Raw genomic sequence first — 14,289 nt, 5'->3', positions numbered from 1 at the left:
GGCCAAGCCCTGCATGTATGTGTCTCTCTCTCTCTCTCTCTCTCTCTCTCTCTCTCTCTCTCGTGCTTTCCGCCTCCCCTGTGCGGCGGTGACTAGCTGGACGGCATCTCCTTGAGGGTCACAAGTGTCGCCCTGGGGCTTTCAAAGTGCACACACAAAGACAGGACCCCTTACAGCAGCGTCTCACACAGCTAGTCACCCCCTTGAGGTGTCCTTGATGAGAGGGCTCAGCCCCGGGTGCTGTGTCTTCATCACCTCCCTAGCACTTTATTACGAGAGGTAACTGGGAGCTTCGCGGATGCAGCAGTTATGCAAATCCTTTGTGCCTCAGTTTCCCCAGCTGTAAAAATATGGACAATACTAGTAAGTACTTAGTCACTGCGAGGATTGTGCGAGTCACTGCACAAGTTAGTATTTGAAAAGCAGTTAGAAGAGGGCCCGGTACAGAGTAAGCACTATGTGCTTGTGCTTTAAATATAATTAAAACTTATTAATCGCCCTTTAACAAACAAAGAACAGAGCTTAGGCCCAGACCTCAGGTAGCCCACTGCTTCTGGCCAGAATGTAATCCTAGTCCTTTGCTTTTATTGTATTTTTTTTTATCCCTTACATCAGGCAAAACTGGCATTCCATTCAGGGTAGTGAGAGAGAGCTGCATTTTTAAAGAAAGTGTGTTAAGTTTGTAATTAGTAATTTGCTCTGAAAGGAAGCGGTGAGCAAACACCAGAACAGGTGGGGTGTGGACGAGGCTCTGAGAATGACTGAGAACTGGTACCGTCTGTCATCTTGACAAGAATGTTGTTCGGTTTCTGCAGGAGGGAGGATGCCAGGTGTCTGGAAACATGAGGCCAAAGAGTGGTTCCCAGCCAACCAGATTAAAACCTATTTCGGGAGGCAAAATGTGGGTGGGCCCGTGGGGCTCACAGGTGTGGGGCGGTGGAGGAAGTCCACACCTCCAGGTTTGGGGCCGGACCCCGGTGCCCTCAGGAGGCAGGGACCAGTCCATTGGGGGCCCCTGAGGCTCTGTGGCCCTGCTGGCCGGCTTTGCTGAGGCCAGCACACCATCCCCCTCTTCCCGCTTCTCCCAGCAGGCCTGCCTGCCTTGGACGCCAATGACCCAGAAGGTGAGTCTGACCCCTCCACCACGCTCACCCCCAAAGTCTCCCCCGCACCCTTGCCTCCTGGCTGTTGTCCTGGATTCACATGCTTTTTTCCTTTCTTTGCAGATAAAAACAGTCCTTTCTACTACGGTGAGAGCTTGTGTCCCTCTCTTGGCCGCCCCCCACCCGCACCCCCTCCTGCCACTCTGTGTCAGGGGTCCCACACGGCCTGGGTGGGGGTCCGATGTGGGCGAAACAGGGGCGAGGATAGGAAGGGGCAAGGATGGGGAGACACTGAACAGTCATCACAGCGGAATAAAGGAACGAGCCACGCCGATCTGGCCCCTGGGAAGGTTCTCTTCCGGCAGGATAGGTGCGCACAGGAAGCCAGGACAGTTCCCAAGAAGCCGTTGTTATGGTTCAAATCAACTGCTGGGAGGAGGCTCGCTTTGCAAAAACTGCCCGGAGGAAGGGAGCTCTTGGGTGGCCTTCCTGCTGGTGCTCAGACACAGCAAACACGCTCCAAACCCCCGGACCTTTGTACCTTCCGATCCCCCTGCCATGGCCCCCCTGCACCCACTCGGGGCTCTGTTCAGAGAGGCCTTCTCTGACCAGTCTCCCTAAAAGAGCTGCCCTCTGACTTTTTGTTCCCTGGCTCTGCTTATTTGTCTTCAGAATGCTTATCTCCACCTGACCTTCCATCAAATCTCTTATCGCTTGTTTGTGTGTAAAGGAGAAAGCACAGGAGGGCTGGGGGGCTGTCTCTTCTCTCCGCTCTGTATCCCCAGCTCCCTGCCCGTCATAAGGTGCCCGATACCTACCTGTCAAATAGATGGAGGTTTGGACAGGGAGGACACAGGCAGGCACTGATGGCCTCATCTGGGTTTCTCCTAGACTGGCGCAGACTCCGGATCGGCGGGCTCATCTGCGCCGCGGTTCTGTGCACCATCGGCATCATCGTCCTCATGAGTGAGTGGGGACACTGGTGGCTGAGCTGGTAGGGCAGGGCTGTGGGTCCCCTCCCCCAACCATCCCCTTTCCCCTGACAGGTGGGAAATGCAAATGCAAGTTCAGCCAGAAGCCCAGGTAAGATGGGTTCCCTGTGTGCCCGCTTCATACTGAACACACACCTTTCACCGGTGAGAGAGCTAAATCTCGCAGATAGAGGCCTCCCGGTTCTGCCCCGGAGAATTCCTGCCACTGAGATTTCCCAGGTTTATTCTTCAGAGCTGATAATCTTCAGAGGGTCCCAAATCCTGAAAAGCTTTGGTTCCATTCCAGGAAAAATAGCCAGGAAGCTATGTCAGGGCAAGCTGAGAATCTTCTAGCCTTGAGGGAGAGGACAAGGGGGATGGATACACATCTCACCACTTTTCTTTCCCTAGCCACCATCCAGGGGACGCCCCACCTCTCATCACTCCAGGTAAGCCAGGAACAGAATGGGGATGCAGGAAACATGGGATGTGAGGGGTGGGCGCGTGCGAGTGTGCGTGCCTGTGTGTGCACGCGCCTTGGGGAGAAAACTTCATTTGCTCCCACAAGCTGATCCATCATCTCTCCCAGGCTCTGCCCAGAACTGTTGAGGATGGATCAGCCGAAAGGACACAGAGGTCCCTTCTCTTCCTCCAATTCCTGGCTCTGCACAGGAATCCGGATTCCAGGATGGAATTCTCCCTCCTCCCCTCAGAGCACCTTGCCAGGGCCTCACTTTACCTCTCACCAGAGGGGTCTTTTTGTTCAATTTTTTTTTTCCTAAACATGGATCTTGCCTCCTTATTCTTCTTCTAAAAATTGATTAGCCCAGGTAGCCTCAAGACTCCCTATGTGTACATCGGGGTGGGCTTTTGAGGACTAGGAGAAGGTGGATACACACTGGCAGCTGACACAGAAGCCGGCAGCTGAATCTCTTTGTTGGGAAAAGCCCAAGGCCTGCTGGGTGGGCTGAGGTCCGCCCTCTGCCTCCAAGGCTAGGGGACCCACAAGTGCAATTTAAGATTTTCTAGTAGCCAAATGGCGGACACTTTGGGGAGTGAAAGAGAGCTCTAACGAGATGGAATGCTGGGACATTCGAGGGGACACTGAGACCATCCCAGGAAAGCAAGGACATGGATCTTCCTACCATGATATGAGTAGTCAGATAGATTATGATTTTAATAGTAAGACCCCATGACTCTCCCACTTACCCCTGAGACCCCACTTTATTATAGAAAACCCTTCCTAATACCCAACTGTCCTTGTGAGACCTTCAAATAATTCCGCACGACACTCCTAATAATATAGAGTGGCCACATGGTGTGAGAATCTCCAAGGAGCCTCAAACTCCATTGAGACTCCCCAATACCCTGTAAGAGCTCCAAAATGCCAAGGGCCACCCCGTAAAATGCCTAAAACCCTTTAAAACACCCAAAACGATCTCCTACAATGCTCCGAGACATGACCCCAAGAAGAGGCCCACAATAAACCAGCGACTTGTCCCCTAATAATGCCTTTATATCCCTCGAACATCCCATGAGCCCCCCCAATCCATGAGCCCACACTCATGGGGCAAGCGAAAGCGCACCAGGGCAGCCAAAATGCACCTCCCCATAATACTGCTCCTGGGACACCACTCCTCCCCCCATGTCACTCATGAAACACCCTCTCCCAAAGATCCCACAACAGCGAGCGGGGCAGGTGCACAGCGCGTTTATTGAGCTCATACACTTTCTGTCCTCTCCCCTGTCCCTCATTGGAGACGCGTAGCCAGGGCTCCCCGCAACAGCTCCCGCTTGCCCACCTGTTTCCCGCGCACGCGCAAGAGGGCCAACACGCTGGGCTTCCGCCTCGGCAGCAAGCATGCGCACAAGCAGCAGAGGAAGTTAGCAAGCCCGGCAGTGAGGCCGGCCCAGCGACTGGTGACGTCACGGGGGCGGGCGCTAAAAGCGATTGGCCGGATGGAGTTTAGAGGGAAGGGGTAGCTATCTCTCCCTCAGTACTTTCACAGGGAGCAGGACGGGTGGGAGTGGGTTGAGGGGGGCACTTCCAGACCTCACGGAGTTCTGCACATTACCCCCATCATGACTTCTGTATCCCGGCTCCTTGCAAGTGCCCCAGCCCGAGCCCCCAAGTCATCCTTAGTCGGGGCATGTGCCCAGAGCCGAGATGTTCCTTACGACTTGAAGGACAGCTCTTGCCTTGAGCTTGGCCTGTGGTCAGTACCTCACAGGGACCATCAGCCCGAGGAGGGCCAGGAGCCCAGTCAAGTGGGTGTCCAGTGGCCTGGGCCTCCCCGGGCCACTGCCCCCTTCCCTCCAAGCCATAGCCAAGGTCCCAGGGGGTCTCAGGCACTGAGGTCTAACTCGTGATGCTGGTAGATCTGTGTGGGGCCCTTGAAGCAAGCAGCGAAGAGGAAGCGTCTGCCGGCCAAGGTGATGGGGGCAAAGGCGCGAGGGGCCACCAGGGCTGGGGGTCCCAGCTCCTGCAGAGGCTCCAGGAGCCCCTTGTCAGGCTCAAGGCGGAAGACCTGGCTGAAGGCGAAGTCACTGCCCAGGATGGCCAGCTGGTCCCTGGCGATGAGCAGGGGCTGAAAGACGTGGGCACCACGTGAGGGAAGCTGCTGCAGGAGGCGGAACATGGAGCCATCCCAGCGCATGACCTGTGAAGTGTGGCGACTAGTTAGGGCCTGGGGTCCAGGAGGGCCAGGCCTGCCGGTAGGCCTCTGGGCTTCAGAGCACCTGGAACAGCTTGGAGACAGGCCTGTAGGTCCCCAAATGCCCGCAGCTTTCCTGCCTTCATACCTGTCACCACCCTGCTGCCCAGGCCCCAGACTTGGAAGTCATTCTTGGCCCTTCTCTCTCCCTCACACCCCACATGGAATCAGTTTTACCTGCAGTGGTATCTGTTTGTCCCATCTCCTCTGGCCGCACTCCGCCCAGCCACAGTCACCTCCCTCCGGGACGGTAGGCTCTGCCCTGGGCTCCCCACTCCCATCCCTGCACCCACAGTCTGCTCCCCACACACATGTCCCGTGAACACCTGAGTCAGACCACTGCCTTCTAGGCTCAGAGCGCTCCGCTTGGCTGTTCCTCACCCCAGAATGAGAATGCTGGTGGGGGTGGGCCATCAGCCTTACGGGTCCAGAGTGTGGTGGCTGCAGCCAAATGTAAGTCGCAGAGTGTGTCAGAGTTACAGAGCCGGAGGGTGGGGCCCAGCGTCAGTGTTGGGGGGATAGGAAGTGGCTTATGGTCAGCCAGCCTGGAGGAGTCACAGTGGTCTTGGAGTCAGTGGAAGGGAGGCCAGAGTTCAAAGATCAGTACATTAGGTGGGGTCAGAGCTCGAAGGTCAGCCTGTGAGGTCAGGTCAGAGCGCAGAGGCCCGTGTGCAAAGGTGGGGTCAGCGCTGAAAGACCAGCCCACACGAGGGGCTGGTCTGCGGCAGGTCAGGTCTGGCTTGTGGCCTCCACCGCCTGCCCCACCTGACTGCGCCGGGCCTCACCATGGAGTCCCCGATGTAGCGCGTCAGGCACAGGAACACGTCCCCACCAGCCTGGAAATGGCGTGTGGCGTAGACGTCCTCGGCCTCGGGGATGTCCGTGCGCCTCTCGAAGCGGCCCCCGAGCCAGTGGAAGAGCACGGGCCGCTGGGAGGCGGAGGCCAGCAGCAGATGGGGCCGGCCGTCCAGCTCCAGGGCCTCGGCGTCCGTGTCCCGGTGCCAGGCGTGCAGGCTCTGGCGGGGGTAGAAGCCGGGCCCGTCCTGGCACAGCAGCGTGGTGCTGCCCGCCTTGGAGGCGTCGGCCACCACGAAGCAGGGCCGCCCGTCCAGCCACAGGAGCTCGGCGTCGTTGGGCCGCAGCAACCGCCGCGGGGCCAGGGCCTGCGTGGGCGCCAGGCGCAGGCCGGGGCTGGGCCGGGCCCACAGCTGCGAGCCCCCCCACAGGCGGGCGGCCAGCATGAAGAGGCGCGGGCCCAGCACCAGGGGCTTGCAGGACACCACCGAGGGCGCTGTGGGGGGGGGGGGGGGGGGGGTCGGGGAGCCGGAGGGCAGGTTAGGCCGCGGGGCAGGTCAGGCCCACCAGGCAGGCTCTTGGGCAGGCAGGGGGCTGGAAAGTCGGGGCGGGGGGCGGGGGGCTCACCGGACAGCTCTTCCTCAGGCCGGAAGCGCTGCAGGCTGTAGTCCCAGGTGAGGATCAGGCAGCGGCCCGCGAAGGGCTGCGCCAGGACGATGTGGGGCTCCCCCTGGTAGGAGAAAGACTCCACGCCCAGCGCCGACTCCCCGACCGTCTGGAACCAGGACAGCTCTGGGGGGCGGCAGGAGAGAGTCAGGCAGGCACTGGGGACCCCGCGGGCCCTCATCACTGAGCCTCGGTTTGCACATCTCTGAAATGAGGACCATCCTGGTGTGCACCTCAGAGGGACACGGAGTGGAATCTTTTCATCGATAGATGAATTAAGTCACAACAACAGGGGAATGCTTTATTTTCTAAGCTGCATGACATCATCAAATCATTACTTAGACGCAACGTATTTCTTAATACATTTAACTTCACAAGATCCCTGTGAGGGACATTTCATTCTATCCATTCTACAGACGAGGAAGCTATCCCAGCCTTCCCATCTTCCATGAATGAGGACTGGGGCACAGAGCTGCCTACCATGTGATCCCAGCGCTCCCCCAACACCTCCCTCCTGAAGTTAGGTACGGCCTTGTCCAGGCTAAGTTCCCCGTGGAGAAAGAGCAAAGTGCTGAGGGTAATGCTCGCTTCGCTTGTTTGACAACAGCTCGTCCTAGACTTGGTCTCTTTCCCCTTCTCCCCATGGCCTGGCAGATGGACGTGCCACGACTCCGTTTCAACCATGAAAACCAGGACAACACCCAGGGGCTGCCCTACCTGCCTGGACTGCTCACCTCAGACCCTTCTGTCTTCTTTAAGTCATGGGATTCTGAACCTCTTGGTTATGGCCACTTAGCTTTTATGGAAATGATGCACCAAGGTTGCCCAGCTTGGTGGTGGAGCCGGGTGTAGACTCCAGGTTATAATACTTCACTCTATGTGCCAGGCCCTGTTTCCAGGCACCAGGGTTGAAGCAATGAACCGAGCCACCAAGGATGCCCACCCAAAGCTGGATCTTTGAAAAATGGCCATCATAACATCACCCCCTGCTTGAAACTCTCCATGGCTTCCCACAGCCCTCAGGGTAAAATCCACTCTGCTCTCTGTGGCTTTCAAAGTCCTACACAGTGAGGCCCCTGCTGACTTGGACCTCACCTGTGTCCTTCCTTTCACTCACACCCCCAAGACACTGCCTGCCTTTGACTTGCAAGCAGGACAGACTCTCTGCTGCCTCAGGACCCTTGCACATGCTGTCCCCTCTCTCCAGAGGGCTCTTCCCTCTGTACTTCACTGAGCTACATCTGGATGTAAAGCCACCTCTTCAGAGAAGCCTTCTCCAACGCCCCGTGGAAGGTAGGACCACCCTGCCACCTTAATCTCCCTCACTGCTCCCTGTGTTTATCACAGCGTGTAGCATACTTTTGTTTCTGCAACATTTTATTCAATGTCTATGTCCTCACCCGCCAGAGCTCTAAGGGCAGGGCCCATTGCTGTCTGGGTTGCCACAGTGTGCCCTCTGCCTCTCACAGGGCCGGACACAGAGTGGCCCTCAGTGACTGTGGGACAGCTGAATAAAGAGTGACCCTTATGTTAAATTCTCTGGTTCTATGAGTCCCACAAACCCGAAACACGACTTACACTTAGATGCTGGTAAGAACTGATTATTACATTAATAGCCTTACCCACTCCTTCAGGAAGCCCTCCCTGGCCCTCCCGTTGTGCCTGGCCCTCGCTCTGGCTCGGGGCGCCCGCAGCTTGGTGGGCTTCCCCCACCCCAGTCCTGACCACTCCGGGCTCTCACCCTCCACCTTTCCCTGTGCCTTGGGCTCTGGCAGGGCAAGGGCCAGGGCCGTCCTCATCACCGCTGTGCCTCTTGCACTGCCCAGGACCCATAAAGGCACCAAAACGTATTTATGGAAAAGCAACGTGATCATAGCAAGTATTTTTAAAAGGTCATTTTTATATTAATAACAACCACCAGAGTGCACACTTTTGAGGGCCTCCCATCCAAGGCTCAGCACCACATGCGGGCGTGGATGCATCACTGAATTCTCGCTGCAATCCTACTGCACGGTTTATTACCTCCATTTTACAGATGAGGAAACTGAGGCTCAGGGAGCTGATGCTCATGCTCAGGGGCTCACAAGCTGGGAAACAGCAGAGCAGGGAGCGAGGTGAGCCCTTCAGCCCTGGGAGCCATTCCCCTGCTCTCCCACCTTCTTCTGGGACCCCTGCGGCCCCTCCCACCCTGCCGGGAAAGCCCCCACCTATGGCTCTGCACTTGAACGTCTTGGGGTCGAGGTGGCGGAGCTGCCTGTGGGCCAGAGCAGTGGGGCCGGCGCAGGCCCCAGTCCCCACGCTGGCATTCACGGCGGGCATCCACTGCAGGAGCCAGAGGACACGGCAGTCACACTGGAACGGGTTCCCGCGGAGGTCCCTGGGGCAAGAGGCCGGGGAGGGGCTGCGACCTGGCTTCCACCCCCCTGGAGGCCATGTTCCCCGCCCCCTCCCCAGGCAAGGGTTCGGGATGGGGCCCTACGGAGGAACCATTGCCGCCATACTTCTCTGTGTCAGCCAAAAGTGGCCTTCCCCTGCCCCCTCAAACAGCCCCCAGCTCCCCTGACCCACCCAGCCCCCTTGAGCCTCACACGTGAGTTAGGGTCTCCAGGCCTCGGAACAGGAATCTGGGGAGGGTCTCGAGATTATTATTGGCCAGGCTCCTGGTGGAAGGAGAGAAGGAGGAGCGGCCGTCACCAGCGACCCGGATCCCCTGTGTCCCTGGGTGATGGGGTTTGGGGGTGGGGGGCTGTCAGGGCAGGCTGGTGAGGCGGAAGGGAGGGGTGAGGCCTTGGGGGAGGCACGCACAGGTGTGTGAGGGAGCGGAGTCCTCTGAGAGCGTTCTTAGAGATGCAGCCAATCTCATTGTCCTCAATGAAGCTGTGGAGGGAAGGGGGGTGAGGGGGAGGCCCTTGGTTCCCTGCTGTGGCCCCCCAGGGCGCTTGGGGAGACTCACCCCATTTAAGCCATAGGCCACTGGAATGTGCTGAAGCCTCCCCAGAAACCTGTCCTCCCCAGCGTTCCGGACGCTCATCCCAGGAGGCAAGAACCTAACCCTGTTCTCCCTGCCAGCCTCACAGTGAACTCCGCCGGCCCACCGACCCCAGCACTAGCTTCGACATCACCACCCATACCTCCGCCATCATCCATCATGACGCACCCCCGAGCCTCGATCACCATCCCCCACCCCGGTGCCAACAGCATGGCTGAGACTATGGTCAACCCCACGCTGTGCCCCCACCGCCACCCACTGCCGTCACCCACACCAACGCATCGTCGCCAAGCCTCACCCAGCACTACTGGGAGGCATCACCAACGACACAGCCTCCATGACAACCCCAACAGGACTGCCACCATCGTCACCAACGCTGCCACCGTCACCAAAAGCACGCGGAGCAGCCTCAGCAATACCAACGTCGCCAGGACGCTCGGCCACCGGCACGGCTGCTGCCACGACTCCCATTCACGCCCACACCTCCAGCATCACCACCAAACCCAGTGCCAGCTGCCGTGCCCTCCCAGCAACGCCCGCAGCAACACCAACGCTGGAATCACCAACGCCCCACAACAGCGACGGCACCCAGCCCAGCCCCTCAGACCTCACCATCGGTATCGCCCCCAGCCCCAGCGCCATCGGGGCTGCCATTTTGACCCACGTCACCCCCGCGTCATCATCCTCAGTAATGCCACCGCTTCCCGGGCAGCCGCAGCGACAGGGTCCCCATCGACACCATGGTCACCAACGCCGACGCAACCGCCCCCATCACCTCCATCACCACCTCAGAGTTGTCTCCCGTTCATACGAAACATTTTCTTGTCTCTGGCCTCTTTGTCCTCTCCCTGGGCTCCCCTAAGTCAGGGTTGGGTTATCCAGGCCCTTTGTGGATCTTAAGGCACAGAGAGGGGAGGTGAGCAGGCTGAGATCACGCAGCTGAGCAGGAGCCCTGACCCCACCCAAGACACCAGGCCTCTTGCCCCTCCAGGACGGACCTTTGTCCAGACACTCCCCCTACTCCCCAACGCACAATAAGCCCCTACTCCCTCTACTGTCGGAGCCACAGGTGGGTCCCTGCTTCCTCTCCCGAGCCCCCATCCCCACCGCCATCCCCTGGCCTCACTCACAGGTACCGCAGGTGGGACAGGCCCGCGAATGCATCGTCCTCAATCACAGAGAAGGAGTTGGATGTGAAGAGGCTGACAAGGGAGCAAGAAAGCCATTTTTCCAGAGTGGCTGCCCCCTCTCTGACATGTTAACGTTGCCCCCCCAACCCTCATGCACATGGTCTCACACACACAGGTACACGCGATGCTTTCGCAGACATGCGCAAACACCCATGTGAGCACGCACCCCCCACACACTGGTGGGAACACCCCCTCACTCCCTCGAGCTAGCTGTCGGCTCAACTGGGCCCCACTCACAGCAGGTGCAGTGTGGGCACCCTCAGGAAGCTGCCGGCCTTCAGCTGGGTGACTCCAGTCCTGACGAGTGAGCTGGGGACGTGGGCAGTGGTGGGTGAGGAGACAGTCACCCCAACGCTCCGGTCCCGCCCCAGAGCCGTCTCCTGTCTGGGGGACCCTGGCATGCCGCCCCAACCCCGGATGTCTTTCCTTTCCATCCTAGGGAAACAGCCACTTGGCAAGGATCCTGGCAACATGCAGCTTCCCCCTCGACCGCCCACGGCCGCCCTCCCCCTCCCCACCGCCCCGGGGCCCCAAATGCTGCCCTGGGCGTTGGAGTCTCCCTTCGGCTCCTGTCCAAATCCCAGCAGCTCCAACATCCTTCGCTGCCCACCTCCCAAGACCCTGAAGGGTCCCTGCTTCCTCGGGGGCCCCGGCACCCTGCCCCCAGCCCCCAGCCCCCGGGGCCCCAGGACCCCATCCGCACCCTCAGGAGGGCCTGACACTCACAGTGACAGCAGGGTCGGGGAGAAGCTCTCGGGCAGGTCCGGAGAGCCCTCACACAGGGCACTATCCTTGGAGCAGGAGCAGCTCAGAGGACACTTTCCCTTTGGTGGTCTCCAGGCCACCCCCACGCCGGCTCCAGCCAGCAGCAGTAGAAGCACGCCTGCCCCTCCCATGCCCCTCACCCCCGCCGGGGCTCCGGCTTCTCTCTGCCCACCCAGCTCAGCGGGCTGGGCCCGCTACATCTGCCGCCCCAGGCGACCCTCCATCCCGCCAGCTGGCACGCTCTGTCCCGGCTTGTCGCTCCTTTCTCCGTCTCTCTTTCAGCCTCTCTCTCTTCCTGTATCCCTCTGGTGTCTAATTTTCTGCCTATTTCTCTTTCCTTTTCTGTCTCTCTCTCTTTTTGTGTTTCTGACTCAGTGAGTTAGTCAGCTTCCCACTCTCTGTCTTTATTTCCGTCTGTCTCTCTGTCTCTGTTTCTCTCTGTCTCTGTTTCTGTCTCTCAATCTCTGTTGGTGTGTGCGCGCGCGTCCCGCTGTCTGGTGTCTTTATTTCTCACCACCCTTTCCAGTTCCCTGCTCTTCCCCTCCTCCCACGCCCCTTCTCCTTAGAGGTTTGGGAAAGGGACTCCCTGGGCACTGGGTGCGCCCGGCAATGCAGCCTAAGAAGGAGGAGGGGGGTCAGAGGCCGTAGGAAGAGCAGCCCTAAGGAAGGGACTGGATGGCCCCATGGGAGGGGAGGGGCCACAAAGGGCTGGAGCTGCCCTGACCCCTCTCAGCCAGCCCCCTCCCCAGATTCCCCACTCCACCCCACTCGGAGTGTGAGGAGGATGTCTCCAGGGTGGGGACTGGATGGCTCGGCAGGCGGAGGGGGTGGGAGGAGAGACCACTGGGGGGCTGGAGCCATCCTGGCCACGCCCAGCCAGCCCCCTCCCCGGGCTCCCAAGAGGGTGTGATGTGCCGGGTCACCAAGGCTTAGAGGGGTCCAGCTGCTCCCTCTGGTGGCCACACTCAGCAGGGCAGCTGCCCAGCCCCAAACCCACAGCCTCCCTCGCCAGCCTGAAATTAACCCCTTGCGTACCCACCACCCACTGGGACAAGGAACCAACTCAGGGGGAAAATGATGGTGAGGATGCCACCCCCCCTTCCTCAGCGTTGGCTCTGCACTAGGCCCTGTCCTAAAACTTGGTCTATCGGCTCACGCCGACCTCATCACAACCCTCTGAGGTTGATCTTATTATATGGCTATTTTACAGATGGAAACACTGAGAAGAGAGGTCAAGTTAATTTGAGATTTGGGTTACCAGCTGGGGCAGGGCCAGTGCTCAAGCCCAGGAAGCCGGCTCCAGGGCCTCTCTGCGTGATTTTTGTGTTCTTTCTTGGGAGATTTGAACTCATGGATACTGGTCGTTTTCATTTGGACTAAGCTTTTAGCAATTTCGATAGATTCTGCCCATTAAATAAGAAAAATAAATAAATGACACTTGTTACCCAACCTGAAACAGCAGTAATAATAATCATTGAGCACTTCCTGTATGCCTGACTTAACATGAATTTATTCAGTTCTCACAACGGCCCCGTGAGGTGGGTCCCATACTACTGGTCCCCACTTTGCAGATGGGAAAATTGAGGCACGAGGAGGTTGAATGATTCACCTCATGGCCCTGGACAGATCTAAACCTAACCGCTCTCCTCCGGCTCCTGAGGAAAACACACAGCTTCTCTGGCTACGGCTGCACATACCCAGAAGACTTAACAGCACCAGCTTCCTTCTGAGCTGACTACGAGTTTATCCCCATTTTACAGAAGGAGAAACTGAGCCTCAGAGTGGTTACGTCATGTGCCCAGCATCACCCAGGTAGAAAGTGGCTGAGTTGCTCCACTCTGGAACAGTGGGCCTTGTGAGGGGGAGAAGCCAAGGACGGGCTGGAGCTGGCCAGGTGCCCCCAGCCCTGCTTGCCTTCCCTGCTTCTCTGTCAGCCCTCCCCAGGGCTGCATAAACATCAGGGTTATCATTAACCAGAGACTGCCGGTGACCCTGGGGTGCAGGGCCATGAGGGGCAGAGGCGCAGCCGTACAAGGATGAGGGTGCATTTCAAAGCCCCCTGGGTCCTCTGAGGCGGATCCCCTGCGTGTGTGTGTCCGGGCTCTCTATGCCTGTGCCTGAGTATGAGCATGCCCACGTGCTCCCCACTCTGTGTCCTCCAGAGTCTGAGCCCGTGTCTGACCCTTTCAGGGTAGGGGCAGTTTCTGTTCTTAACCACCAGGGACCTCAGGAGAATTAGCTCCACCTTCCTAAGCCTCGGTTTGCTCATCTCTAAAATGGAGTTAATAAGAAGCCTGTGTTGGGTTCAGAGACCTCTGAGCCTGGCCCAGTGTTATACGTGTGATCTCGGTGATTTCTCCATTTGATGGGACAGAAAACGGAGGCACAGAGAGGTCACATGGGCTGCTCAAGGTCGCACAACCAGGAGTGGCAGAGCTCAGACCCGGAACCAGCTTTCTCTGTCACCAGAGCCCGTGAGTCTGGCCCGCGTGTGAGGACAGCGTGTGTGTTATTCAACAGCACAGAGTCCCACAGGCCACGTGAGATCAGGAAAGGGGAGGTTTGGGGTTAAACGTGTCAACACACATTTGGTGGTGTGTCACAAGTGTGTAGGCCTGTCGGCCTGTGACAGGGCCCTGTTGGCCCGTGCAGGCGGGTATGAACACAGTTTGTGTGTGTCTGTTTTTGTGGTTATGTGTAAGAGTGGCGGGTCGTGTGGCGGTGTCCTTGGGGGCATTTCTGCTTCTCTTTGTGCTCACGGAAGTGCGTGTAGACACCCGGGTGCGTATGTGCGCGGTGTGTGGCCTTCCCATCCCTGAAACTGGAGGAGGGCCAGCTGTGCGCCTGCGCTGTGGGGTGTATTTATGTGTGCTGTATCAGTGTGTTTCTTTCTTTCTTTTTATTTATTTATTTATTTATTTGACAGGGAGACAGACACACAGCGAGAGAGGGAACACAAGCAGGGGGAGTGGGAGAGGGAGAAGCAGGCTCCCCGCAGAGCAGGGAGCCCGATGCGGGACTTGAACCCAGGACCCTGGGATCATGACCTGAGCTGAAGGCAGTCGCTTAACCGACTGAGCCAACCAGGTGCCCCCA

The 14,289-nt window shown here is 58.4% G+C and overlaps 1 protein-coding gene across 8 annotated transcripts; it reads right to left on the bottom strand.

Annotated features, from left to right (window-relative positions):
- Positions 1-485: 485 nt before the first annotated feature.
- LGI4 (leucine rich repeat LGI family member 4) lies at positions 486-11,636 on the bottom strand. 8 transcript variants are annotated; one of them, XR_004682566.1, is made up of 12 exons: positions 11,155-11,636; positions 10,666-10,737; positions 10,369-10,440; positions 9,055-9,126; positions 8,838-8,909; positions 8,457-8,626; positions 6,211-6,375; positions 5,574-6,079; positions 4,603-4,734; positions 2,231-2,429; positions 1,922-2,142; positions 486-882 (listed from the first exon to the last, which is right to left on the bottom strand). XR_004682566.1 is itself a non-coding variant. In XM_035023706.1 (10 exons), exons 1-10 carry the CDS (start codon positions 11,322-11,324, stop codon positions 2,340-2,342), a joined length of 1,521 nt encoding a protein of 506 aa, XP_034879597.1. In that variant the 5' UTR covers positions 11,325-11,636; the 3' UTR covers positions 2,160-2,339. The 8 variants fall into 8 exon arrangements, 3 of the variants coding, with proteins under 3 accessions (XP_034879597.1, XP_034879594.1, XP_034879595.1); XR_004682569.1 differs by having other exon boundaries at positions 486-809; XR_004682567.1 differs by having other exon boundaries at positions 1,922-2,062.
- Between the last annotated feature and the right edge of the window lie 2,653 nt (positions 11,637-14,289).

The sequence above is a fragment of the Mirounga leonina genome, unplaced genomic scaffold, assembly GCF_011800145.1.
Source record: "Mirounga leonina isolate KUSES-001 unplaced genomic scaffold, KU_Mleo_1.0 Mir_177, whole genome shotgun sequence".
Taxonomy (NCBI): domain Eukaryota; kingdom Metazoa; phylum Chordata; class Mammalia; order Carnivora; family Phocidae; genus Mirounga; species Mirounga leonina.
This window is presented reverse-complemented; position numbering and strand designations above follow the sequence as displayed.